Source organism: Tubulanus polymorphus, unplaced genomic scaffold (genome assembly GCF_964204645.1).
Source record: "Tubulanus polymorphus unplaced genomic scaffold, tnTubPoly1.2 scaffold_78, whole genome shotgun sequence".
Lineage (NCBI taxonomy): Eukaryota > Metazoa > Nemertea > Palaeonemertea > Tubulaniformes > Tubulanidae > Tubulanus > Tubulanus polymorphus.
In genome coordinates, this window is record NW_027437484.1 from 21,276 (window position 1) to 49,000 (window position 27,725).

At 44.0% G+C, this 27,725-nt stretch overlaps 5 protein-coding genes across 7 annotated transcripts; 3 read left to right on the forward strand and 2 right to left on the reverse strand.

Annotated features, from left to right (window-relative positions):
- The first annotated feature begins 53 nt into the window (after positions 1-53).
- On the forward strand, positions 54-2,650 carry LOC141914690 (uncharacterized). Of its 2 annotated transcripts, none has more exons than XM_074805951.1 (2): positions 54-183; positions 1,007-2,650. In XM_074805951.1, the coding sequence occupies exon 2, from the start codon at positions 1,014-1,016 to the stop codon at positions 1,818-1,820; it is 807 nt and encodes a 268-aa protein (XP_074662052.1). In that variant the 5' UTR covers positions 54-183; positions 1,007-1,013; the 3' UTR covers positions 1,821-2,650. The 2 variants fall into 2 exon arrangements, with proteins under 2 accessions (XP_074662052.1, XP_074662053.1); XM_074805952.1 differs by having other exon boundaries at positions 60-183; positions 989-2,650.
- Positions 2,651-2,905: 255 nt separating this feature from the next.
- LOC141914692 (uncharacterized) lies at positions 2,906-6,362 on the forward strand. 2 transcript variants are annotated; one of them, XM_074805955.1, is made up of 2 exons: positions 2,906-3,036; positions 4,640-6,362. In XM_074805955.1, the coding sequence occupies exon 2, from the start codon at positions 4,642-4,644 to the stop codon at positions 5,335-5,337; it is 696 nt and encodes a 231-aa protein (XP_074662056.1). In that variant the 5' UTR covers positions 2,906-3,036; positions 4,640-4,641; the 3' UTR covers positions 5,338-6,362. The 2 variants fall into 2 exon arrangements, with proteins under 2 accessions (XP_074662056.1, XP_074662055.1); XM_074805954.1 differs by lacking the exon at positions 2,906-3,036 and adding an exon at positions 3,902-4,020.
- Positions 6,363-7,054: 692 nt separating this feature from the next.
- LOC141914689 (bridge-like lipid transfer protein family member 3B) lies at positions 7,055-17,713 on the forward strand. The gene is made up of 17 exons (XM_074805950.1): positions 7,055-7,186; positions 7,546-7,708; positions 7,785-7,823; positions 7,947-8,023; positions 8,428-8,545; positions 8,629-8,863; positions 9,150-9,313; positions 9,398-9,572; positions 9,664-9,693; positions 10,049-10,147; positions 12,372-12,752; positions 13,002-13,189; positions 13,409-14,387; positions 14,466-15,025; positions 15,576-15,989; positions 16,867-16,975; positions 17,055-17,713. Exons 1-17 carry the CDS (start codon positions 7,143-7,145, stop codon positions 17,462-17,464), a joined length of 4,185 nt encoding a protein of 1,394 aa, XP_074662051.1. The 5' UTR covers positions 7,055-7,142; the 3' UTR covers positions 17,465-17,713.
- Positions 17,714-19,974: 2,261 nt separating this feature from the next.
- Positions 19,975-21,988, reverse strand: LOC141914695 (uncharacterized). Its single transcript, XM_074805957.1, has 5 exons — positions 21,841-21,988; positions 21,685-21,758; positions 21,316-21,471; positions 20,822-21,154; positions 19,975-20,742 (listed from the first exon to the last, which is right to left on the reverse strand). The coding sequence occupies exons 1-5, from the start codon at positions 21,980-21,982 to the stop codon at positions 20,446-20,448; spliced, it is 1,002 nt and encodes a 333-aa protein (XP_074662058.1). The 5' UTR covers positions 21,983-21,988; the 3' UTR covers positions 19,975-20,445.
- Positions 21,989-22,631: 643 nt separating this feature from the next.
- On the reverse strand, positions 22,632-27,717 carry LOC141914694 (CCR4-NOT transcription complex subunit 11-like). The gene is made up of 11 exons (XM_074805956.1): positions 27,611-27,717; positions 26,907-27,041; positions 26,702-26,821; positions 26,560-26,613; positions 26,119-26,234; positions 25,880-26,033; positions 25,258-25,464; positions 24,871-24,950; positions 24,015-24,084; positions 23,503-23,658; positions 22,632-22,908 (listed from the first exon to the last, which is right to left on the reverse strand). The coding sequence occupies exons 2-11, from the start codon at positions 26,964-26,966 to the stop codon at positions 22,780-22,782; spliced, it is 1,146 nt and encodes a 381-aa protein (XP_074662057.1). The 5' UTR covers positions 26,967-27,041; positions 27,611-27,717; the 3' UTR covers positions 22,632-22,779.
- Positions 27,718-27,725: the final 8 nt, after the last annotated feature.

Here is a 27,725-nt window from a genome sequence, read left to right on the forward strand (position 1 = left end):
ATTGAAATAGATCTAATATTTGTACGGTGTAGTATAAGTAAATATAAATTTCGCTGATATCGCGATCGACACACTAGCAGCAGGTGACTGAGAGATATAGGTGCTGTATGTACGGCGTGTGTTAGGCGACAGATTGTAATAAACTAATTGATCAGCAGTCAGGATATAATACACAATCAACAGGTAACGTTTTATACCCCGGGGACCCACGCCCTACCGACCTCCTCATCGACAGGTCAGTCGATTTAACTTATCGGGGACTGAATCTGACTAACAGCAAGAGGCCCTGACCAAATCGCGATGGGCGGTTCAGATGACGACACGGTTCTAGGCTTATTGTTAAATAACCGATCGTGAAAGCTTAGCTTTAGCCCGAGTCAGACTATAGCCACAAGACCGGGACTACTGTACAGCGACTAGGCCGGACTACTGTAACATGGTCCAATACGGTTGTTGAAAGGAGCATAGACCACGGTGACCTGACAGATTGCTTGACCTTGGAGTATCTTAAATGATCCTCTCATGTTACAATCACTGTCAGGGTTCTGGGGTTTAGAATCACTGTCAGGGTTCTGGGGGTTAAAATCACTGTCAGGGTTCTGGGGGTTAGAATCACTGTCAGGGTTCTGGGGTTTAGAATCACTGTCAGGGTTCTGGGGGTTAGAATCACTGTCAGGGTTCTGGGCGTTAGAATCACTGTCAGGGTTCTGGGCGTTAGAATCACTGTCAGGGTTCTGGGCGTTAGAATCACTGTCAGGGTTCTGGGGGTTAGAATCACTGTCAGGGTTCTGGGCGTTAGAATCACTGTCAGGGTTCTGGGCGTTAGAATCACTGTCAGGGTTCTGGGGGTTAGAATCACTGTCAGGGTTCTGGGGGTTAGAATCACTGTCAGGGTTCTGGGGTTTAGAATCACTGTCAGGGTTCTGGGGGTTAGAATCACTGTCAGGGTTCTGGGGGTTAGAACAATTCATTCACTGTTAAACTCCAGTCTGTTTACTGTTTACAGGGTTTAGATGTCTGCCGGTAGTAGTGGCTCTGGACCAGTCGTGACGTCATCGCGGGAGACCCTGGACCGCGATAGCAGGTCACGTGATAGGATGGTCGACGAGAATGGTCATCGTAACGCTGTATACTACCTGCAACAACCGCCGCGCTCACGTGACACGCTGCCGTCGACCGCGTCGACCAACAGCGGTGGCGCGCCGGCGGGAAATAAAGGTCGAGGTCGCGTCAATTTACAGCACGTGCCATGGCAACCGGATCCCAATTCAGCGGAAGTAGTCGGTGGCGGGAACGTCCATATAAAATTGCAGGAGAATTTGTTACTGAGAGCTTCAATAATACTTGTAGTATTCAGTTCGTTGTTACTGTTAAGCGGGATTTTAGAGGCGAGTTTAGGTGTTATTCAGCCTTACTACAGCGATATATGGTGTTCTATATTCATATTAATAACCGGCGTTTTATCGATTTTAACGGCCACGACCAGCAGACGAATTCTGGCTCTGATAACTCTAATTCTATGCGGTGTTTGTATGGTTTTAAGTCTGATCGGTTTAGCCCTGACCGGTTACGTGTTTTACTGGTATGACGTACTGAAAACGTTTTGCGTTGATTCGCGTCGAGATGAGCGTTACTTCCGTCTGACTGACGCCGAGAAACATCTTCTCATTCAACAATGTACCGTTGAACGTCCCGTCCCTATTATAGCGTTTGTAGCATTCTACATTGTTGACGTCGTTGCTATGTTTGTTTGTCTGTTGATTTTAGTAGTCATTATGTTTATTCTGATTAAAGCTTTCCGCGGTAAACAGTCCAGCTAAACGCCCGTGGCTCCCTCTGGTAGAGAAGCCAGAGACCAGGGGGTCAGTACCACTAAACCGCGAGATCCCAGAAGTCCGATATATCCATCCCGTTTTTCTGTTCAGAATGTCCATGCCCGGTTGTTACTGAGTATAGAATCACCACACTGTTGACTGGTCACCAGTCACCACAATGAGTCACCACACTGAACGGACAAACTAACAAGCTCCGTCCAGTAACTATTGGTCTATGGTCTAGTGGTTAGCAAGTTCGGCTGGTACGTTGGAGGTCAGAAGTTCGAGTCCTGCTAGGGTTAGGGTTAGGGCCCACCTAGGGTTAGGATTACTCCGCAGCTAGGGTTAGGGTTAGGGTCATACATCGTTCATGTATATTGAGGTCCCTTTTTTATCCAAATTTTCCACTTGGAATTGAAGTACTGCCTCTGGGAATTGTTTGTCCGCGACTCTGGTTTGGACAGTTATTCTGTATTTTAACTTGGTCCAAAGATTACAATCATTGTTCATAGCTCAGATAATCAAAATAATAATTCTAAAATGTGTTTTGATCTTTAATGGTTTTTTAGATTAAGTTCGAGGAAATCAGGTCATTTTAACTATTAGTTTATCTAGCGATTGTTTGTACATATTATTTGTATATGAATCTATATCAAGTATATGTATTCGGCACCCCCCCCCCCCCCCTCGCCCCTCGCCCCTCGCCCTATTTGCGATGCCTTGTGTCGATATAGGCGTGCCTCTATGTATTGCTGGTGCTGAGATCGATGTAAAATTGTAATGAAATATAAAACTATGAATTCAATGTAAATATGAATTATATACTTTTAGTATTTAATGCAATAAAATGTATAAATCCATTGTTTTTGTTTTTGTAGAATTAATTATTGTTTAAACAATGAAACTTTCGTTGACGACTCATCCAAATATAGAGTTTGACCGTTGAGTGGATGATGAACTGTGTGTCTCACTACGCGGCGGGAAGCAGGTGAACCCGCGCGGGACAGCAGCTGCGTCAATCTTAGTCTGTGTGCGACACATACCTAAAAACCGTTCAAACAATACACGTATATCCAAACAATAACTAAAGCCTACAGTGGTGACCCATATCGCGGGCTGGGCGGGGCTAAATACGGGCTTTGTTTACAAAACTCACTAGAGACGACGCGTCAAACTTGAGAATAATTCTTGATTTACACCGGATACCAGTTCATCATTACAGGTAAATTATGTATTGATTTTTGAGTATTAAATTCGCGATTGCGGTCAATCTGACGAGTTGTTGATATCAAACTGACCGGACGTAGAAAAACAGGTTTACACGGGAAAGTAAAAATGGCGGCCGCGCGGTCCCCTCCCCCGCGACGCGTAGATTCTCAGTTTTATAATTTACCTGTGTTAAGGTTTTATTTCGGGGGTCGGGGGTCGGGGGGCTACTATTTCATCCTCGTTATTTATGACTGTTGATAAACGTCTCATAAATCAGTTGCACATAGAAAATCAGAGGAGTAATAAATATTGATAAGATACCAGAGCGCACCGCCGCACCGCGCACCGCCACACCGCGCACCGCACCGCACCGCCGTGTTTACATAACACCTTGGATTCAGATAACAGAATAACAGAGTAACTGAGTGATAAACATTGCTATAATCGTAAAAACGACCGATGGAGAGATTGACCGAGAGACTAATCCATGTGACTGGTCCAGTGACCTCAATACTTCTATAAGAAAGATGATCCGGCTATGACTGTACATCTGCCAACAAAACCAAAAATGCATTATCTATTGTAAAAATCATCACGAAATAAAAGGCCCAGTTTTACATTTCGCCCGGTTAGTCCTGGTACTTGACTCTCTTTGTTTGTTAAGGTTAAAAACATTGAAAATGCGGAATTAATTTCAATTCTCTTTGTTAAAACATATCTCAGACAACATTGTTCAGATCTGACTAATTTGTCACCTCGACATCGCCGCCATCAGGTGAGGGAGAGAGAGAGGTGTGTTATTTACTCTGTTCGGAAAACTTCGTGGAAATTCCGGGAATTCCTGGAACACAACCCGACCGCCGCCGCGTATATCACGTATAGTTAATTAATTCTAAATCTAGGCGGTGACCGCAGTGCGCATGTCACACACACTCAGTACAGTACTGATATAACGACGGCCATATTGTCACCAGGAACTGCTTTATATGAGAACCAGGTAATAACAGTATCTACTGCTAGTATTATCAGTGTTTATTGATAAGACTGATAATTTATCAGTTTAAAGCGGCCACTTAAATGAATTTAGCCTCAAATATGTTTGAATTCTATAACTATTGACACTTGACATTTATTTGTAATCCAGAGCGCCGCGGCGGCGATGACTCACTTTCTATATTTCATACACCTCCATATATAGACATACTGGGCAGAGATTTCGTAACTGCAGTGGCCGCGCCGACCAGTTGCGGAATTTGGGCGTTTTTATTGGGTGGTTTGAGACCCCTGACTAAGATTCAAAACTGCAGAACCATTTATAGTTATGATTTAAATCCCTACTTCATGAGACTTGGTTATATTGGTTGTATGTTAACGACCGAGGGCGGGGGGGGGGGGGGCATTTTTGGTTTTATTTGGTATTATTGATTTTTTTTTTGGGGGGGGGGGTATCATGGGGGACGGATTCATTTAAATGAGTTTCAAATGGACATTTTGAGGGACGCGTAAAACACAATGACTTATAATTTATTGACGACAGTCGTTTAGATTTGATAATTAACTAAATTAAATGTAATTGTAATTGTATTGAATAGTTTCTAAATTAAATTTAATTGTAGAAATGGCAGATGAGAAATGTGCGATCGACCTTGAGAATCAACAGGCCTACTATTTACAGCCCCAGTATCGACAGGAATATGACCAGCCCGCTCAGCCCATACGAGGCGTCCAACCGCACATCATTCAACCGGATCAACCACCCCCCGCAGAGTACTACGCTAATCAGGGCGGATTAAAGATTAACCGTACATCTACACTATACATATCATTAATCCAGTTAGTAATCGCCGTGTTACTGATTGTAAACGCAATACTCTACGTATCGCTCGCCCTACCCTACAATTTCTATCAAGACTTTTGGATCGGCGCGTTCGTGCTAATAAGCGCGCTGATATCTCTAACGGCCGCCCGCAGAGTGAAGCCCGGTCGCGGTATTATTTCAGTCTGTTTGGCTTTGTCGTTATTCTGTATGTTACTGGCTATCAGCGGTATCGTGCTGACGTCGCTACTATTCGACTGGAGTATGATATTTAAAGAGGTGTGTCTGGGCAGACGACCCGATCGATACATGCGGATGTGGGACTGGCAGAAACAAGAGATGTTAGTGAAATGTTACCAGGCGAAAATTCCCTACGAATATCAGTGGATTTTCTACATGATTGATTTGTTATTGTTTATATTTGAGACGATTCTGATGGCTGTCCTGTCAGTATTCTATAGTCGAGCTTTGTGCTGCAGGACCTCCACCACTTACTAAAAACAACACCCCCCTCTACCGGGGATCCCTGACATTATCCATACAGCTGCAACCCCCGATTCCGCTCTTCGGCTAATGGCATCATCTCATCGAGGAATCTTCAGATTCGCTGCCGGGTTCGAACCCCATCATTCCATCACGTAGTAAAAAGAGATGTTCTTAAAACGGAAACATATCCGAGCCGTGTATTTACGGGTCACGTGACTTGTACCCTGTCGAGAACACGTGACTCTCGTTTGTAAATATTTCTCTGAATGATATTTTATAATGTTCGGTTTATTGTAATCTCGATAGTAATTTCTACTCGATCTTATTTTTGTAAGACGTTAATTTATGTGTATTTTATGAATTTAAACGTGTATCTCATATACAGAATCTTCTACCATCGGTTTTTACTTTTCTATTTTCACGAGTGAAAAGAGTTATCAGTACTATGTGGATCCGGACGATACTGGTCCAGTCCATACCGGCCATACCGGGTCAGTCCAATACTAGGTCCAGTCCATATTGGACCAGTCCATTACTTGTCCAGTCCATAGATACGTATTTTCATAAATCAAATATAATTTTCAGATTTCGTCCTCAATGTTAAATTCAATCCATCGGGTATAAAACATCCATGTATTAAACACATTCCGTCTCATAAACGATAAATAATAAAAAAACAATTGAAGTATTCAAAATATGTAAAATATTTTTAAAGGTAAATTCTACGCAATTTTTTTATTTATTCCAAAACTGTAAATATTAAATCATAAATTCAAACAGTTTTATACAATGTATTTATTTCAAGTTGTATCGATACAGTGTATCCAGTGTAAATCCAGTGGTATTTGTATTGCGGCGTTAATTGTGCTTTTATACAATGTATCCAATAGAACTCGTGTATCAATACAATGTATCCAGTTAGGATTGTGAAACAATGTATCCAGTTAGAATTGTGATACAATGTGTATCAATTTGTATCGTGTCTATTGTAATTTACATTGTATCCAATTGATTCAGGTAATAAATGTAAAATAATTTATACAATGAAATTAAATATTGCTGATATATTTAAACTACGATCTTTTTCAGTTGTATTTTGTCCACCGCAAACCAATTATTACAGATTTTCAAGTGCGGGTCCTGAATAGATGATGTACAAGGGTCGGGTTCGAACCCATTACTGATACTGATTTAGAGTGGTCCTGATGCTGAATAGAAGATGTACAGGGACGTACGTCCCGGGTTCGAACCCAGTAATTACTGATACTGATTCAGAGTGGTCCTGATGCTGAATAGAGGATGAACAGGGGTGTTCCGGGCTCGAACCCAGTAATTATTTACAATTATTCAAAGTGGTCCTGATGCTGAATAGAGGATGTAAAGATGGTGCCCATCCAGAGGATATCAAGATTTCTAACGTGATCGCCATCTATTGGAATTTGTCTGAACTGACTAGATAGCTCTTACTGGTCTCACTGGCTCTTCTCTAATCCGTTAAAATCACACTCGCCATCTGGTGGATATAACCATCATTAGACTGTAGTAGCAATGTAAGGGAGCCTCCGCCCGCTAAAACGACCTGTAACCAGTCTACTGAGATTCACTATTATTAGGGTTAGGGTTTCGGATTAGGGTTAGGTTTAGAGATAGAGGTTAGGGTTACGTCGCCACAATCGCGTTTTATACTTAGCCGGAACTGCTGACAGCAGCGACATCTAACGTGATTATGATTGTGGAGCCCCAGCTGATGACTGATGACACTGTGACAGATTAACTTACCCCCGAATTAACCAAGAACAGCCTGAATCGACACCATAATGGCTGGTCTGATTAAAAACCAAATCCTCAAACATTTATCAAAGTAAGATTCAAATAATGTGTGTTTGAATGGACGACACTGATTGTGGTAGACAGTCGTTCATTCACCTCGTCACCTGACGTTTCGGTCGTTTGTCGTTTTGGTTGGTCTTGTCACAACATGATTGTCACTCACGGTCGTCACTGATCAATCTATTTTTCTCGGAGGAGGGGGAGGGAGAGGGGTAATATCAGGAGTTTGATAATTTTTTACTTTGAGGATGATATCTAGTATCTTTATTATCTTATTCTTAATTATTATTAAGAAATCTTAATCTACCTTCCGAAAATCCTGAATCAAGCGAGCCCTTACCCTACAACCGCTGCCCTATTGAACTATCATCAATGATTTTGTATTTTCAGATTCACTAAGAATTTATCTCCGGATAAAATCAAACTGAGCACATTGAAAGGTGAAGGAGATTTAACAAATTTAGAATTGGATGAAGAAATGTTGATGGATTTATTAGATTTACCGACTTGGTTGCGTTTAACTAAAGCTTATTGTAATAGAGTACAAGCTAAGGTATTTACAACTTACAACTTACAATATACAACTCATTCGAATTGATTGATTAATTATTGATTTATTTAATAATTAGGTTCAGTGGACGAAATTAAAAAGTCAGCCGATATATTTGGTAAGTGCGGTTTGTCTAGGAACAGTTTTGTTACAAGAATCCCGAATTTGTCAAAAAACCTCATCATTATCAAACTAAGTTTTTTAATGTGATTCAAGTATTTTCTGTTTGATATATTTGTAGTATTTAGATGAAGTGATAGTTGAAGTGGAGACTTGTAACGAACCAAGGCAATCGACATCTAATTCTAATACTCCTAGGTAAATTAATCTCTATTAGCTCAGCCCTGTCAGGGGTGAGGAGAGGGAGGTGTGAGGAGAGGGAGGGGTGAAGAGAGGGAGTGGTAGGGTGAGGAGAGGAGAGGGAGGTAGGTGTGAGGAGAGGGAGCGGGGTTAGGAGTGGGAGAGGAGAGGAGTGGGAGGGGATGAGGTGAAGAGAGGGAGTGGGAGAGAGGGAGTGGGAGAGGAGAGGATAGGGAGAGGTGAGGGAGCGGGGTTAGGAGAGGGGAGTGGGAGGAGAGGAGTGGGAGGGGATGAGGTGAAGAGAGGGAGAGGGAGTGGGAGAGGAGAGGTGAGGGAGGGGGTGAGGAGGGGAGTGGGAGAGGGAGTGGGGCTGCTTGTGTTTTACAGTATGATAATGTTTATGTTTATATCTATATTTATAGTTTAGAACCGAGTGGAACGAAGTATGGTTTCGTCGATCGCGTTGTTGATGGAATTTCACTTTCTATCAATTCTGTCATCATCAATTTTATATCAAACTCATTCAAAGCATCGATACAGGTAACACCCATCGGTCTGTCTGTCTGTCAGTCTGTCTGTCTGCTAGCATTAATGAGGAGAACCTGGTCTATCTCTAATTTTAGCTGTCGCGATTGAATCTGAAAAGTAAAAGTCCGACGTTTCTGGACGTGGACCTGCGACGTACGAGAATCAGGGACCCGGACCGCGGCGAGATTCTGCTGTTTAAAGAGTTAGAATGGATGACAACGAGAATTGAGGCTAGTGGATTAGAGACCTGTCAATCATTGTGTACCACGCCCCTTCGTCTTATCGCTAACCAATCAAAAATACGCATTTCACTGAAGAAGCGTTTGAGTGGTAAGTTCAATCAGACAATTTGCATATAGTTTGAATACAGTCAACGCGTACTTCTACAAAAACCACATCATTTTAGGAAAGTCTTGACAAATCTTTTTTAAGTCTTATCTATTTCCATCAGTAATCAAGGGCCAGTTGTACAGTCATGACTTAAGTACTTAAGTTGTTAGATTGGCTATAGAACTAAATTGGTCTGAGACTGGTCTTAAGTCTAAGCCCTGTCTATACAACCAGCCCCTGAAGAGTTAACAGATATCTAACTGATAATGTGTTTTAATTCTGATAGATAGTAGTGTGATATCATCTCGAGTTCAACTGTTACTGGATGATTTATTGTGGGTCCTCACCGATTCTCAACTCAAAGCTGCTATCGTATTTGCGCAGTCTTTAAACGACGTCATCGAAAAATCTTCCGCTCAAAGTAAGATGGCCGCCAGTGGTCGCGTTCAGGTACATCGAGTTATCAATTCAAACACGATTTTATTGAAACAGTAAAATTTTGTCACCACTTATGTTTCTATATTCTTTCACCAGGTGGCGTCCTCTCCAACGTCTGCTCAGCCAATCCCGCAGCAGCAGCGACCGACCAATCAGAATCAATCCGCCGTTTCAAATTTATTCAAAAGATTCGACATCGTGGAGACCTCGTATCATTTATACACGGGACGTATCGACCTTCACCTTTGCGGAGACATGAATGTAGAATCGGGTAAGGGAGACACTCTTATCGATATAGATACAGATTATTGATCTATTAGAGACCGATAAATTATTGATTATAATTGACTAACGTGTTGTAGATAATGACCGTTGTGCTCTCGCACTGAAAGGTAAAAAATACTTCACTGTTTTTGCTGCTTGTATAGATTTTAATACCGTAAAACATTCGAGCGGCCATCTTGGATCGGCGGAATTAGTTTGCGCTCTTCGGCAGCTGATATCCAACATGGCTGCTTTAATCTAAATCCAAGATGGCCGTTTTAATGGTGAACTGGTTTGACGGTATTTCTGACGGGTTTCTTCTTCTTTTTCACTGTTTTTCTCTGTGGCTTCAATTTCTAACTGCATTCATTCATTCCCGCAATATGTACCGACTTTCTATTTATTCGACTATTTTATTTTTGTTGCCTCTGATTTTTGTCGCGCGGTGCCTGTTTGGATACAATAGTTTATTTCTATTTACAGCTGGTTTAGGAGAGGATTACAGTAAATTATTGGATTGTGGAGCGATGCAAGTTACATTCACTAAACTCGCTATTGATCACTATCCGTATCATCCAGCAGGTAGGTGAACCATAGTGAACCATCCCCCCCCACACCTCCCCACAGTGAACCACCCCTACCCCACAGTGAACCACACCTCCCCACAGTGAACCACACCTCCCCACTGTGAACCACCCCTACCCCACAGTGAACCACACCTCCCCACAGTGAACCACCCCTACCCCACAGTGAACCACACCTCCCCACAGTGAACCACCCCTCCCCACAGTGAACCACCCCTACCCCACAGTGAACCACACCTCCCCACAGTGAACCACCCCTACCCCACAGTGAACCACCCCTACCCCACAGTGAACCACACCTCCCCACAGTGAACCACCCCTACCCCACAGTGAACCACCCCTACCCCACAGTGAACCACACCTCCCCCACAGTGAACCACCCCTACCCCACAGTGAACCACACCTCCCCCACAGTGAACCACCCCTACCCCACAGTGAACCACACCTCCCCCACAGTGAACCACCCCTACCCCACAGTGAACCACCCCTACCCCACAGTGAACCACACCTCCCCACAGTGAACCACCCCTACCCCACAGTGAACCACCCCTACCCCACAGTGAACCACACCTCCCCACAGTGAACCACCCCTACCCCACAGTGAACCACCCCTACCCCACAGTGAACCACACCTCCCCACAGTGAACCACACCTCCCCCACAGTGAACCACCCCTACCCCACTGTGAACCACCCCTACCCCACAGTGAACCACACCTCCCCACAGTGAACCACCCCTACCCCACAGTGAACCACACCTCCCCCACAGTGAACCACCCCTACCCCACAGTGAACCACCCCTACCCCACAGTGAACCACACCTCCCCCACAGTGAACCACCCCTACCCCACAGTGAACCACACCTCCCCCACAGTGAACCACCCCTACCCCACAGTGAACCACCCCTACCCCACAGTGAACCACACCTCCCCACAGTGAACCACCCCTACCCCACAGTGAACCACCCCTACCCCACAGTGAACCACACCTCCCCACAGTGAACCACCCCTACCCCACAGTGAACCACCCCTACCCCACAGTGAACCACACCTCCCCACAGTGAACCACACCTCCCCCACAGTGAACCACCCCTACCCCACTGTGAACCACCCCTACCCCACAGTGAACCACACCTTCCCCACAGTGAACCACCCCTACCCCACAGTGAACCACACCTCCCCCACAGTGAACCACCCCTACCCCACAGTGAACCACCCCTACCCCACAGTGAACCACACCTCCCCACAGTGAACCACCCCTACCCCACAGTGAACCACCCCTACCCCACAGTGAACCACACCTCCCCCACAGTGAACCACACCTACCCCACAGTGAACCACACCTACCCCACAGTGAACCACCCCTACCCCACAGTGAACCACACCTCCCCCACAGTGAACCACCCCTACCCCACAGTGAACCACCCCTACCCCACAGTGAACCACACCTCCCCCACAGTGAACCACCCCTACCCCACAGTGAACCACACCTCCCCACAGTGAACCACCCCTCCCCCACAGTGAACCATCCTGCACAGATCCCTGCTGTAATAGATCTTTATTCGCCTTGTGCTGCTGTAGAACTGCTATAGAACCAATACTCGTAGAACCCAAGCTGCTTTTATCCCTGTAGTGTGTAACCTATAGAACCCATGCCTCCGGTCAAACTATACCAAAAGAACCATGCTAATAGAACCGTGCGCTCCTGGTAGAACCAAGAGAACCATGCTAGGGGTTCGATAATGATGCAGATGTAATGATATATTGATTCTATAGGTGATGAACGTGAGTTTTGGACTGGATACAATTATTCATACATGTTGAGTATGTACACTCACTGACACTGTGTGTAAACAGTATATAATCTATTATTGATTTGTTTGGTCTAATCTGACACCTAGTGTCATTTGTTGTAACTAACTCACCACATGAAAATATATCGAGGTTCTCGGGTGAGAGCTCACGCCATCTGGTGGGGTTATATGTTACTATCCTTAGCTCGGAAATGAGAATTATCGCCCCCTGGTGAAGTTAAATATAACTGAATTACCCAGTTAGGCTTGGTGAGGGTTCCCGCGCCCCCTGGTGGGAGATTCTGTATTTCTATATGTCCCTGGTGACCGGGAACGAGCACTGTGTTCAGTAACCAAATCGATATTTTGATATTTCTGATGAGATATTTGTGATATTTTTTGCTGTATGTTTCAATGATATTATATTTAAAGGGTCTGACAGAAGACATTGGATGGGATTCAATGAGTATATGATGTCTAGAAATGACTGGGCTCAGAAATTGTTAGGTGAATTCCGAGAGGAAGTGATGAGGGCGAGGATTAAAGCTCAAGAGGTCAGCCCTCAATCCTCACCGTTACACGGCCCGAAAAAACCCGGCAGTCAAAAACCACGACCTCGATTGTTGGAATGTTGCTACGTGTTACGATTGGAAGATTTTACGATATATCGCGTATCGACTCCAGACCGTACGAGGAATCGACCGAAGAAATTCCTGTCGTCCGATAAAAAGAAGTTACATTTACCTCCGGACATGTCAGCAGTACATATAGAACATACTGAGTATTACTTCCCTGAGAATGTTGACTATCCAGGTACGTCATGTACAGGGGGAGCAGGGGAGGGAGGAGGGAGCTCAGGGGGAGGAGGGGAGGGAGGAGGCTGCTCAGGGGGAGCTAGAGGGGTAGGAGGAGCTCGAGGAGGGAGAAGGGGCTAGAGGGGGAGGGTGACTGTTTCTGAAACTTCATACAAACTGGTTTATACATGGATGCGTCTGATGCAGCAGAAAACCCATTATCGCTGCTTTGCAGTTATATTTAAATTTGTTTTTCTTCCATTTTCAGTTCCCCATGCGAATATCTTTGCGCAGTTAAACCCGATTCAGTTAACCCTGGATTATCTAACGATAATCTGGTTGGATGCATTTATTCTGAAACTAGCGTCCAGTGTTAAAGCTGAATTAAACCCGGATTGTATTGAACCTCCACCTGCTGAACATAAAGATATCAAATTTGAGGCTTTAATGCCGAGAGTAAGTAGTTTTATATCTAATAACTAGATGGTGCTCTTGTCAGTAATAGTGTTATATCTCATCACTAGGTGGTCTGGAAGTTCATAGTTTTCTATCTCACCACTAGATGATGCTGTAAACAGTTAATAGTGTTATATGTCACACTGTGCTGTAATACGTAGTGTTTTATTTCACCACTAGGTGCTGCTATAATCAGTTAGTTTTGTATTTAATCACTAGGTGGTGTTGTTGGAGGAAGAGAAACGCCCGGAGCAGCCCGATCGACCCGGTGGATTACAGATTCAAGTATCGCGACTAACGATGACGAACTGTCGTTTGGACGAAAACTCTTCGAAAGCCAATTTACAACAATGTCTACAACAATTTAAAAACGGTCAACTATTCGTAACCGGGGACTACCCGAATAAACAAACGGATTTAGTATCGCTAGCGCCGGAATTATTAAAATACGCGGTAACCGACGAACGTATCGAGGAACGCAGCGATTTTAATGAGATTTTACGTCAAGGAAATTCGGACGGATTAGAAACATATTTCAACTTGACGACGAATTCTTTAAAATCGGACGCGGCATCAGACGTTTGGTTTATAGCGTGCGAACAATTCTGGGCGGAATTCATCGACGTTCCTAAATCTAAAAACCGTCCGATCCCTTTCATAGAATCATTTCCTATTGAATTATGGGTCAGTTTCCCGCAAGCGAGCCGATTGGCCGAGGAGGTTCATCGTAGACGCAGTCGCACGGGAAGTAGGTCGTCGCTACGGCGATTAAAACAATACTATAGTCTGGATAGTAACGGTAGTAGTATCGACAGCGATGAGAACTCGTCTAGTAGTGTAAACGCTCCCTCACAGATGGCGCTGTGTAACGTACTGATAAAACTACCGAGACGTGTGATAATTCAAATAGATCATTATCAGTTTATCTTCCTGATGAGATTGTCGGAAACACTCTCGAAATATCAATCAGAAATAGAGAAGATCAACGAAGCGATGTTCCCTCGAGATCCGAACGCCGTCGTTAAACCTCGTAAAATCTGCGTCGCCATGACGATAGAAGAGATCGAGATAGCGATGATTTGTCTGCCGATTATAAACAGGAATAACACATCAGACGAATCGGAGCCACCCTTAAAACATCGGACGGAGAGCGCTGATAGTCCGGTGTCTCCATCTCCTACCAGTACGGATACTACAGGTATGTATTAGTAGAATACACCTCCACTAGGGGGCGCTGATAGTCTGTTATATAGTATAAACTGTTATCTATTTTCAGGGACCCCGGAACCGAGTGATAATACCCCAGAAACGCCCTCTATTATCAGTAAATCGTACTCAGATTCTGAACTGGTCCCCGGTGAACACGCAACACCTCCGCAGATACTAGTCGAAGGTTGCGACCTCGCTCAACAATACAGCTGTACGAGTTCGTCGTCAGGGTTACCGTCACGGTCGCAGACGGATGAATCGATTAATTCTACGACGTCTGTGAAGAAAGGATCGTTTTTCTCTACGATGGACGTTCATGTTGCGTTCAGTAAAGGAATCGGCAGATTAGGGAATCTCGCCGATAAAATGAAATCTAATCTCGATATATCAGACGATAGTTCGGTGATTTCTGAAGATTGGGATTCGTCGTCGTTAAAAAGCGGAATGTCGTCGGACGATGAAGATTTCGTGGTTCTCGGTTTATCGGAATACGACAAGGTGGCGCCGGCGTTCTCACCTAAACCACGAGCGTCGTCTGAAACGGAATCGAGTTTCGATGAATCGGATCGAATCAGTGAAAAAACACTGAATACTGAACAGAATCATTCAAACAATGATTCACAGAAGGTAAACATCCTCCCCTCACCTGCTCCCTCCCTCCCCTCACCTGCTCCCTCCCTCCCCTCACCTGCTCCCTCCCTCCCTCACCTGCTCCCTCCCTCACCTGCTCCCTACCCTCACCTGCTCCCTACCCTCACCTGCTCCCTCTCGCCACGCGTCTCCCCTCGCTCCCTCTCTCCTCCCTCCCTCCCTCTCCACCCTTATCTGCTCCCTCCTCTCCCCTCTCCCTCCTCTCCTGTGTTAATGCGTGTATTCTATGTTTCACATATGTTGGTTGTAACATACAGAATTCACCACACTGAACTCTCTCTCCTCCCTCCTCTCCCTCCCCCTCCCTCCCTCTCCACCCTCATCTGCTCCCTCCTCTCCCCTCTCTCTCCTCTCCTGTGTTAATGCGTGTATTCTATATTTCACAGATGTTGGTTGTAACGTACAGAATTCACCACACTGAACTCTCTCTCCTCTCCCTCCCCCTCCCTCCCTCTCCACCCTCATCTGCTCCCTCCTCTCCCCTCCCTCCTCCCCTGTGTTAATGCGTGTATTCTATATTTCACAGATGTTGGTTGTAACATACAGAATTCACCACACTGAACTCATTGCTCAGATTATAAATGAAGATATGAGTTTAAAACTGCAACTACAGCACATTCAACCGTGTGTCCACGGAGATTTAAACCCTGATGAATTTATTACACAATTCATGATGAATTCAAGAGAGAAAGGATGTACCCCTCCGAGACTGGATTACTTCCCCGTTAAACTACGCTTCGACTCGGGTCCGTCTGTCGTCGGTGAAGCGCCCCCTAGCGGCGACGATGAGAAGGGTTGTATGGATGTTCGTATAGATGATTATGCGTTGAAGTTACCGATGTCGGCTCTGATCGGGATGTTAGAGTTGATGGAGGACGAAGTTCTGCCGTCAATTTTCCCGATGAATATAAACATAAATAACGTACAACTTTCACTACAGGTAAAAAAAACTCAATCATACTCCGTTCCACAGTTCATCATACTCCGTTCCACAGTTCATCATAGTCCGTTCCACAGTTCATCATACTCCGTTCCACAGTTCATCATACTCCGTTCCACAGTTCATCATACTCCGTTCCACAGTTCATCATACTCCGTTCCACAGTTCATCATACTCCGTTCCACAGTTCATCATACTCCGTTCCACAGTTCATCATACTCCGTTCCACAGTTCATCATACTCCGTTCCACAGTTCATCATACTCCGTTCCACAGTTCATCATACTCCGTTCCACAGTTCATCATAGTCCGTTCCACAGTTCATCATACTCCGTTCCACAGTTCATCATAGTCCGTTCCACAGTTCATCATACTCCGTTCCACAGTTCATCATACTCCGTTCCACAGTTCATCATACTCCGTTCCACAGTTCATCATACTCCGTTCCACAGTTCATCATACTCCGTTCCACAGTTCATCATACTCCGTTCCACAGTTCATCATACTCCGTTCCACAGTTCATCATAGTCCGTTCCACAGTTCATCATACTCCGTTCCACAGTTCATCATACTCCGTTCCACAGTTCATCATACTCCGTTCCACAATTCATCATACTCCGTTCTACAGTTCATCATACTCCGTTCCACAGTTCATCATACTCCAGTGTAGAATGTGCTGAACATAGTTCCACAGTTCAGTACCTAGTTCCACAGTTCCACAGTTCAGGATCTGGTTCCACACTACAGGACCTGGTTCCATTGTTCCACAGTTGTGGACTGTGGAGTTAGGTCCTGGACTGCTGAACTGTGTAAACAAACAAACATGATGAGTTCAGTTCAGAAAGTGTCAAACATGATATATTTATATATTTGTATAGGAGGATCGTCCCCTGGCATATACGACGACCCCCGACCCGATACCTATTGATTTATTCATACAACAAGCCGTCATTAGACGAACGGATGATGGATTATTCACTATCGAAGGTAACACTATATTCCATCCGTCTGCCTGTTACCATAGCGACTTACTGTCATTACCGCTCGTGTTGTTATTATTTTGCAGCTGCCTCCGATGTTTCGACCAATCAAAACGATCGTCTCACGAGGTCGGCGAGTTTATCCAGCAACAATACCGAGGTGCTGCCACCTATAACGTGCGACGGGACGGCGTCAGCGGTGGCTCCACCTGTGAATGAGGAACTGAAACGTGAACTGGAGCGAGTGAGGAGTGAGAACGTTGAGATGAGAACTCGTTTAGAACTATTAGAACGTTATCATTCACTCGTTGATAGTTGCGTAGCAGACGGATTGACGTCTGATATTATACTGGAACGGTGCCAGAATTACGATAAAATATCGGTTGAAAACGCGTCGTTAAGGGAACAATTAGAATCGTTACGCGACGATAAACAATCGTTAATGTCTGCGTTACATTTACTACAGGATGAACTCATCCAATCAAAACACAAATAGACACGTCAGCGTCGTCGTAGTGATATATACAACAATAGCGACAGTTTGTGATAGTTTATTATATCCTATTGTTGGTAATTGTTATATTTTTTTAAGTCGACACATGCTGTGGTAAGTGAGGTTTTTAGATGTCAATCAATCATCAGTTTTTAGTGAGAATCAATGTGTACACACAATAAACATATAGAAAACCTGACTGATAGTGGGGTGGGGCTAGCTAAGGGGCAGGGCTAGCTAAGGGGTGGGGCTAGCTAAGGGGCGGGGCTAGCTAAGGGGTGGGGCTAGCTAAGCGGTCAGGCTTGCTATAGTAAGAGGTGGGGCTTGCTATTATCGAAGGGTGGGGCTATCTGGGAAGATTGAAGAGACGGGGCCTGTCAGGCAGGGGGAGGTAAGGTAGTTATAGATTTCACATACTCTCCACATAAACTAGTCATTGAATTGTTGTATGTGTAACTATAGTAACCATTTATTGTTCGCTGCTTCATTCCAACGCTTGGTTATCGATGACTGTCTCAATAGGTGGCGCCACTGATTGTTTTGTTAATTTTGATTATAACCTATGATGTATTGTTTTATTTTATACTCCTGGCCTCTTTCTCTCTTCTCTCTCTGAATAAACCAACAAAACCAGTTCTCTTACCATCCGATTATATGCATGATTATTATTATTTCTCTTATGTTTTATTTTATTGATTTTGTTCGGTTGATAAATCAATAAATCATTTACATTCAAATATCTTTTTTATTACTGTCAATCACAGGAGGAGCTGAATAATGGGTGGAGCTTATATCACTGACAGGAAGAGCTTGTATCAAAGACTATGTACCTGGTCTATTGGTACTGATTCAGAGTGGTCCTGATGCTGAATAGAGGATGTTCAGGTGTATCCCGGGTTCGAACTCAGTTATTACTGACACTGATTCAGCGTGGTCCTGATGCTGAATAGAGGGTGTACAGGGGTGTGTCCCGGGTTCGAACCCAGTTAATTACTAACACTGATTCAGAGTGATTCCTGCTGCTGAATAGAGGATGTACAGGGTGACCTACGAGGAGAGGCTATAAAGATTTCTAACGTCATCGCCATCTATTGGAATTTGTCGGAACTGACTAGATAGCTCTCACTGGTCTCACTGAGTCTTCTTTAATCCGTTAAAATCACACTCACCATCTGGTGGATAAAACCATCATTAAACTGTAGTAGCATAGAAATCCACCAGATGGCGAGTGTGATTTCAACCCACTGAAGAAGACTCGGTGAGACCAGTAAGAGCTATCTAGTGAGTTCATCCAAAATCCAATAGATGGCGATCATAGCATCATTATTAAACTAAGCGGATGTTCTGAGCGGTCCTGATGCTGAATAGAGGATGTACAGGGGTGTCCCGGGTTCGAACCCAGTAATTACTGATACTGATTCAGAGCGGTCCTGATGCTGAATAGAGGATGTACAGAGGGTGTCCCGGGTTCGAACCCAGTAATTACTGATACTGATTCAGAGCGGTCCTGATGCTGAATAGAGGATGTACAGGGGTGTCCCGGGTTCGAACCCAGTAATTACTGATACTGATTCAGAGCGGTCCTGATGCTGAATAGAGGATGTACAGGGGTGTTCCGGGCTCAAACCTAGCAATTACTGATACTAATTCAGAGCAGTGCTGATGCTGAATAGAGGATGTACAGAGGGTGTCCCAGGTTCGAACCCAGTGATTACTGACTGATTCAGAGTGGTCCTGATGCTGAATAGAGGATGTACAGGGGTTTCCCTGGTTCGAACCCAGTAATTATACTGATACTGGTTCAGAGTGGTTCCTGATGCTGAATAGAGGATGTACAGGGTGCCCGACGAAAGGATATCAAGATTTCTAACGTGATCGCCATCTATTGGAATTTGTCAGAACTGACTAGATAGCTCTTACTGGTCTCACTGACTCTTCTTTAATCGGTTAAAATCACACTCGCCACCTGGTGGATAAAACCATCATTAGACTGTAGAAGCATAGAAATCCACCAGATGGCGAGTGTGATTTCAACGCATTAAAGAAGACTCAGTGAGACCAGTAAGAGCTATCTAGTCGGTTCAGCCAAAATCCAATAGATGGCGATCATAGCAAGATTATTAAACTAAGCGGATGTCCCGGGTTCGAACCCAGTAATTACTGATACTGATTCAGAGCGGTCCTGATGCTGAATAGAGGATGTACAGGGGTGTCCCGGGTTCGAACCCAGTTAATTACTGACTATGCTGATTCAGAGTGGTCCTGATGCTGAATAGAGGATGTACAGGGGTGTCCCGGGTTCGATCCCAGTAATTACTGATACTGATTCAGAGCGATCCTGATGCTGAATTGAGGATGTACAGGGATTCGAACCAACTGTTCTTGAATGAATATAAGAAGAACTCCAATCAGTTTTTTTGAAAACTTGCAGCAATTTCATTTATTTCACAGTTTATAAAACATTGATTATTATTTATATAAGTAAGACTAGAACCAGTTCATCAGCCATCTAACCCCCCTCACCTCCCACTCCCCTCACTTCCCACTCCATACACTAACACTCAGTAACATTCAGTATAATATTTGTAACTAACACAATTGTTTACATTTTCATACATTTTTTATTTCTGACAGGAATTTCATAAAATAAAACTTAAAAACTTATTTTGTGGATGTAAAAAATCCAAACGTTTCCTTTGAAAATAAATAAACAAGAAACATTCAGCAAAAAACACAGAAATCTGATAGCCAGAAGCACGATTACAGTTAATTCTAGCGATATAACAGTCAGTCCTAGCGAGATTACGGTAAATCCTGGCGAGATTACAGTCAGTCCTAGCGAGATTACGGTAAATCCAATCAAGATTACGGGAAATCCAATCAAGATTACGGTAAATCCAATCAAGATTATGGTAAATCCTAGCGTCTACCAACATTACAGTCATTCCAATTGAAATTACAGTAAATTGTAGCAGGATAATATATTATGATGTAATATTTGTCCGTTGTCGTAAACCGGAGTCTATATGATTATTATCCACTGATGCTGCTGATATTGTTTCCACGGTAACTGACTCTTCCTCCTCATCCTCATCTATGAGGGGTTCTAGTTTTTCAGCCACAGTTTCCAAGTGATGTTGAATATTTTTCAATGTGAGTAAATCGTTCGAAATAGCCGGATCACTGCTGTTCACGTCGTATTCATCCGCGCTGTTACTCGGGCTGCTTTCGTCGGAATAATCGTCGCTATGGTAACAGTCGTCGTCATCCGGGTTCGATTTCTAAAAAAATGTCATTAAAATCGATTTCTACATAAAATCAATAAAACGAATTCTAGAAAAGGTTTGCAGAGAAACATACCGGCGATTGCTCCTGATTACCACCACCAGATGGAGTCGCTGTAGTTTCATTATCGCTCTGTTTCTCGTCACAAGGTGGCGAAGTAGTCGCTGTATGTTCATCATTCTGATTATCTCCACTAGATGGCGTTACGGTGGTACGTTGTTTAACGGTTTCCATGGCGGCTAGAATTCTCTGCATCTGAGTTTCAGTCTCTTCGAGTCGTTTACGTAATAAAGTCATTTCCATATCAGCGATTTCTCTCTGTGGATCTCGACTAGGTTTATCCCCACTCGCCGCAGCTGTAGGTGCATTCACGTCACTCTTTTTATCGGAATCACTTTTTACAAAAACCTGAAACAAACAAACAACAAAAATCTCTACAATTCTATAACCTGGAAATCACAGTTTCACAGTAACACTGCAACTAAATCACAAACTGGTCAATGAAACTGGTCAATTAATTCTGGTCAATGTAACTGGTCAAATAAGCCTGATAGAGTAGAAATATTTACCTTAGACATGGTATAAACGAGGTATACAATTATACCAACAGCGTAAAGAGGTAACATATAACCGATCATACCTCTACCAGAACCCTGCTGCACCTGAGCTGCAGCTGCTTGTTTCCTCATCTCAGCTGCAGCACGCATCCCTGGATGAACTCCTGGCTGGAAAATACAATTACATTGTTACAGCTACTGATCCTTAACTTACCTATTATTCTGATGCCGAAATCGGTGCAAATCACCTCCTCATACTCTGTGAGTGTCTCTTAACAAAATAATTTGAAAGCAAATATTTCAATAATTTCTGAAAGTCGACATAGACCCCTTTAAAACAAAAATATCCCTTTAAAATATCCTTACAAGTTACAGACTTACCCGAGCGTATGGTGGACTCGCTTTAGGCGAGTTCATTCGTTCTCTCGGGTGCAATCGAGGATGTAATCCATCATCTACAATAAAACAGACACTGAACGGTTTAAATACAGACTACACAGTCTAACCCGGAAGTGATCGATTATATTCAATATTTACCGTGTAAATTCTTCGATTTCGATTTGAACCCGAAACCGAATATTTGTAAAATCATCGGGTGAAATATTTTCGGATAAAGAACGGCGAAACAGCCGAACATTATCACAAAAACAGCAACCGTCTTCACTGTTGTCATCTCCATTTTAAATCAATTCAATTCAACTGAATTTTATTCGTAGTTTAAAAAACGTTTAAGTTGTAATTTATTCTTTAAACGTTTCGCAGAAACTGTTAGAAATAAACTTAAAATTCTCATTCATGTTAACAAAGCACTACCATATAACATATTTGTGGCGATTTACTGTTTTACCGCAGCGATTTTAACCGTCTAGTGCTGCCCCTATGTTTAACGATAGCGGAAAGAATGGGAACTAGTATAGTACTCGCTTGCCAGAGTCTTCGAACGACTGAAGTGGACAAACTATTTACCGATTTGCGGGCCGGATTCCCGGAAAAAATTCTCAGAATCTAAAAAACAGCACCGAAACTGCTTAAACTGACAATTTGTCTAAACAAGAATTAGTTTTAAAAGAGTAAATTTGTGTCTGGGTATTTTTGGCGGGTGTCTAGTTAATATTTATCTCGCAAAGAATCCTGTCGATATTCTGCTGTGTGCTTCACTTTTGACAAACACCGACTCAATCCAATACTGTATAACATTTTTCAGAACCTTATCAGACCAGCTGTAAACCACAACCGAAGTTTTATTTCAGGAATTTAATTATATATTTAAATTATACACATAGTTTAATTACAATTTATACATATAAACACAACACTACAATTGATGACACTTGGCTTTCCAACCTCCCACTCTCACCCCTCTCGCTGCCCTCACCCCTCTCCCTACCCTCACCCCTCTCTCTGCCCTCACCCCTCTCTCTGCTCTCTCCTGTCACACTCTCATCTCACAGTTTTGCCACGCAGTGTTATGGTGTTTTATTTAGCACCACCCTGTTGTATTTGTTCACCAGTAATCTCCAGTGTTTTCAGCAGACGGAACAAACCGGCCGCTTCACGTATTCTACTGAACTCAATACAAAACGCTTGAACTTCTATAAATATATCCTACAATAAATAAACAAACAACTTATACCAGTCGACCAGCGGTAACTAGCTAATCAGTTCAAACTGGATCCAATTCCACCAGTCCTGGACCCAGTTTTACAGTTCTGGACCCAGTTCCACAGTTCTGGACACAGTTCCACAGATCTGTACTTTGTTTCACAGTCCCTCCTATCAACTGTGGAACTGGGTCCAGATCTGTGGAACTGTGATGTGTCCAGAACCGTGGAACTGGATCCAGAACTATAAAACTGGGTCCAGGACTGGTGGAACTGGTTCCTGAACTGGTGGAACTGGGTTCTGTACAGTGGAACTGGTTCCTGAACTGTAAAACTGGTTCCAGGACTGGTGGAACTGGTGCCTGAACTGTAAAACTGGTTCTAGAACTGTAAAACTGGGTCCAGGACTGGTGGAACTGGTGCCTGAACTGTAAAACTGGTGCCTGAACTGTAAAACTGGTTCCAGAACTGTAAAACTGGGTCCAGGACTGGTGGAACTGGTTCCTGAACTGTAAAACTGGTGCCTGAACTGGTGGAACTGGGTCGCAGCAGCAGCAGCCGCAGTATAAACAGTTTATTATAGTATAATTATATTTACCTTGACGTCGATGATTTTATTACGTATTAACGACTGTAGGAAAACACAAACCAATCGAACGAGTCGATTCTGCATATAACGATCTTTAATTGTTTCACACGTTGAGATACAGTTTGAGATGTATAAATGTATAAATTCTGACGGTAATTCTACAGCCTACAAAATAAACACTGATATGAGACGGGGGTTTGAAGGGGAGACAGGGTTTGAAGGGAGAGGAGTTTGAAGGGGGAGGGGGTTAGAAAGGGTTTGAAGGGGAGGGGTTTGAAGGGGGAGGGAGTTTGAAGGGGGAGGGGGTTTGAAGGGGGAGGGGGTTTGAAAGGGTTTGAAGGGGGAGGGGTTTGAAGGGGGAGGGAGTTTGAAGGGGAGGGGGTTTGAAAGGGTTTGAAGGGGGAGGGAGTTTGAAAGGGGAGGGAGTTTGAAAGGGTTCGAAGGGGAGGGAGTTTGAAGGGGAGACGGGGTGAGCAGGGGAGGGAGTTTGAAGGGGAGGGGGAGATGGGGTCAATACTTACTGTAGTTAATCTGTTTACGACTTCCATTGAATGAAGAGACATTTCCATATTGACCAAAACTGAGAAATATCTGACAAAATAAAACAATAACAACAGTTCAATTCAGGTCCAGGAGCGGGACAGATCTCCTGATTGAGAGGGTGGCTCCAGACTGTCTGGGTGGTTCCAGGCGGAGAGGATGGCTCTTGACTGTCTGGGTGATTCCAGGCAGAGAGGATGGCTCCAGACTGTGTGGGTGATTCCCGGCAGAGAGGATGGCTCCAGACTGTCTGGGTGATTCCAGGCGGAGAGGATGGCTCCAGACTGTGTGGGTGATTCCAGGCAGAGAGGATGGCTCCAGACTGTCTGGGTGATTCCAGGCGGAGAGGATGGCTCCAGACTGTGTGGGTGATTCCAGGCAGAGAGGATGGCTCCAGACTGTCTGGGTGATTCCAGGCGGAGAGGATGGCTCCAGACTGTCTGGGTGATTCCAGGCAGAGAGGATGGCTCCAGACTGTCTGGGTGATTCCAGGCAGAGAGGATGGCTCCAGACTGTCTGGGTGATTCCAGGCAGAGAGGATGGCTCCAGACTGTGTGGGTGATTCCCGGCAGAGAGGATGGCTCCAGACTGTCTGGGTGATTCCAGGCGGAGAGGATGGCTCCAGACTGTGTGGGTGATTCCAGGCAGAGAGGATGGCTCCAGACTGTCTGGGTGATTCCAGGCGGAGAGGATGGCTCCAGACTGTGTGGGTGATTCCAGGCAGAGAGGATGGCTCCAGACTGTCTGGGTGATTCCAGGCGGAGAGGATGGCTCCAGACTGTCTGGGTGATTCCAGGCAGAGAGGATGGCTCCCCAGGAAGCTGAATGGATACTTACTCTGTAATCTGATTTGACTGCATCAGTTTCAGTAGAACCTCAATCGCTACCATTGGATTATTCTCAACCAGATCCGGCAACTGTCAACAAACAAATAATGAAACAATTAATTTATAGATTAAATTCAGTAGATCTGACAGTAACACTACATGAGTGACTGCAGACTTGTACAGGTGTAGTCAGTAACCTGTCAGCGGTTTAGTTTCACGAACCCAATGGTTGGTATCAGCTGATCTGATTATAAAAGCTTACCACCAACGATTAGGAAACTAACTACCAGTAGTACACAATGAGTACCGGTACTCGTACATGAAGTGAGTACGAGTACCTACAGTGAGTACCGGTACTCATACAGGAGTACCTACCGTATAACAGATTGATACATACTTTAGCAGGAGTCAATCCGATGTGATAAACGAGTTTAGGATCTTTATCTAATTCTGTGAGTAATTGTTGTTGTTGTTGAACTGTTAAAGCACCTTTTATAGCTTTAACCGTTAATCGACGAACTTCAGTTCCTGCTGAATTACTCAAACACATCGTGCTGTCCCACGCGATCTGATGATCTGACTCCATCGGGTTCAACCACGCTAACTACAAAATATAACAACGAACCTCATCATCGCAGCCCGGAAAATCAGACCCTGAAATCAAACCCTGAAATCAGACCCTGAAATCAGTCCCTGAAATCAGACCCTGAAATCAGACCCTGAAACCAGACCCTGAAATCAGACCCTGAAATCAGACCCTGAAATCAGACCCTGAAACCAGACCCTGAAATCAGATCCTGAAATCAAACCCTGAAATCAGACCCTGAAATCAGACCCTGAAATCAAAGCCTGAAATCAAACCCTGAAATCAGACCCTGAAATCAGACCCTGAAATCAAACCCTGAAATCAAACCCTGAAATCAGACCCTGAAATCAGACCCTGAAATCAAACCCTGAAATCAAACCCTGAAATCAAACCCTCTAATAATACGAGCCTCAGATGTGAATTATAAACTCACCTCATCCTCTGCGATGTGAAGTGGAGGAGCTAAACGTATAAACTCTGGTTTCAAACATAAATTCACACTCGGTTTTTGTCCGCTGAGTAAACTCTCGATCGTCTGTCGTTGAACGTCTTGGTTTATCGATCCCGGTTTGTGAAACTGTTCGAAACTACGCGCAAAAAAGGATAACATTTTAGACGGTTTACGGTATAATGATGATGAATGACGATTAATTAGATGGTTTACTACCGTACCTGATTGGTTTTAGATCAGGATCTGGTACGATACACGGAATTCCGCATCTGCTTTGAGCCGGCATTTCAGATTGTCGTTCGGCTAAAGCTAACTGTAAACCACTCACATCATACGACTACAATTCAATCAGTATTCAGTGTTAGTGGCGCCCCCTTGTGACAGGCCGTCTCAATTCTTCATCATTCAGGCATTTTATAAATTACACTTAAACACATGGAATTTAATTTGTGAAATGTTTTCAGCTGAATATCATTTCATTAATTGATTTTGCATCAAATTTTAGTTTATTGAAGTCTTAAGCCTCCCATTCTGAAACTCTCCACTCCTCCACACTCTCCACTCCCCCCTCCTCCACACTCTCCACTCCCCCTCCTCCACAAACTCTCCACTCCTCCCTCCTCCACAAACCCCTCCCCTCCTAGACCTGGTCTCAGTTTTACCTGCATGTTTCCTACATCCATCTGTAATATTTGAGTCGGCGTCTTTTTAAACAGCTACAAGTAATGAGAATCAATAAATTCACTGTAGATGAAGTTGATATTTTATTGACGGATGAGAATTCAGTGTTTTTGTAAAACTTACATCTTTTGAAGGACTGGAGATTAACTGCGACAGGAAGTATCGTTCCGACGGAGATATTTTACTGATCGCCCAATGAAAATCAATTATATGATTCGGATCTCCGCGATCGATCGGTGGATTCTATTAATATTCAAAACAAGAGGCGGGTTTATAGATCGATTGATGGGTGGGATGACGGATTGATTGACAGGTAGGCGGGGCTTACCAGTAAGTGTACGAATACAGAAGCAAATGGATTGACAGCTATAGGTTCAGTTTTATACATCTCGTACAGTAGGAATATAGCTGCTAATTTCTGGGTTCTGTGAGCTAGTAGATCTCTGTTCTGTAGCAATAACACCTATAAACAAACAAACAAATTATTAATATAAAACAGACCTCGGATCGCTTGGACTTGGATCCTTCCTCCCATCTCCGACAGGATCTCTCGGACCTGGAAACTCCATCCATCTCGGCCTCCAGGATCTCTCAGACCTGGAAACTCCGTCCATCTCAGCCTCCAGGATCTCTCGGACCTGGAAACTCTGCCATCTCGGCCTCCAGGATCTCTCGGACCTGGAAACTCCGTCCATCTCGGCCTCCAGGATCTCTCGGACCTGGAAACTCCGTCCATCTCGGCCTCCATGATCTCTCGGACCTGGAAACTCCGTCCATCTCAGCCTCCAGGATCTCTCAGACCTGGAAACTCTGTTTGGATTGCCTCTCTCATTGTATGAGTAGTTACTGTCGCACTTAGTTAGTTACCTAATCGTTGGTGGTAAGCTTTTTATAATCGGATGTGCTTGGTTTGTGAAAATATCCGATCGTGAAACTAAACCACAGACAGGTTACTGACTGTGTCGCTGACCTACTCCAGTCACTACGTGCCACTGACACCGTCATTGCTGCTGTGACTTGTGTATAACTTACCAGCGCTGTGCCAACTTTAAAATGGTCTGGTTTACTAAAATAATGATGCAGCGAACTGGCTAAATTCTCAAAACTTTGCGTCTGAGTCGCATCTTCCGATAATATGCTGTAAATA

Coding starts and splice junctions, on each gene's coding strand:
- LOC141914694 (XM_074805956.1), bottom strand. CDS start 26,966: ATGTATAAAACTGAACCTATAGCTGTCAATCCATTTGCTTCTGTATTC. Junction 26,034..26,118: donor CCTGATCTAAAACCAATCAG/GTACGGTAGTAA, acceptor TTTTGCGCGTAG/TTTCGAACAGTTTCACAAAC. Junction 23,659..24,014: donor TCGTAAACAGATTAACTACA/GTAAGTATTGAC, acceptor TTTATTTTGTAG/GCTGTAGAATTACCGTCAGA.
- LOC141914689 (XM_074805950.1), top strand. CDS start 7,143: ATGGCTGGTCTGATTAAAAACCAAATCCTCAAACATTTATCAAA. Junction 8,024..8,427: donor TCTAATTCTAATACTCCTAG/GTAAATTAATCT, acceptor CTATATTTATAG/TTTAGAACCGAGTGGAACGA. Junction 13,190..13,408: donor TTGAGGCTTTAATGCCGAGA/GTAAGTAGTTTT, acceptor TTTAATCACTAG/GTGGTGTTGTTGGAGGAAGA.
- LOC141914690 (XM_074805951.1), top strand. CDS start 1,014: ATGTCTGCCGGTAGTAGTGGCTCTGGACCAGTCGTGACGTCATCGCGG.
- LOC141914695 (XM_074805957.1), bottom strand. CDS start 21,982: ATGGAGATGACAACAGTGAAGACGGTTGCTGTTTTTGTGATAATGTTC. Junction 21,759..21,840: donor GAAATCGAAGAATTTACACG/GTAAATATTGAA, acceptor GTTTTATTGTAG/ATGATGGATTACATCCTCGA. Junction 20,743..20,821: donor GTAATCAGGAGCAATCGCCG/GTATGTTTCTCT, acceptor ACATTTTTTTAG/AAATCGAACCCGGATGACGA.
- LOC141914692 (XM_074805955.1), top strand. CDS start 4,642: ATGGCAGATGAGAAATGTGCGATCGACCTTGAGAATCAACAGGCCTAC.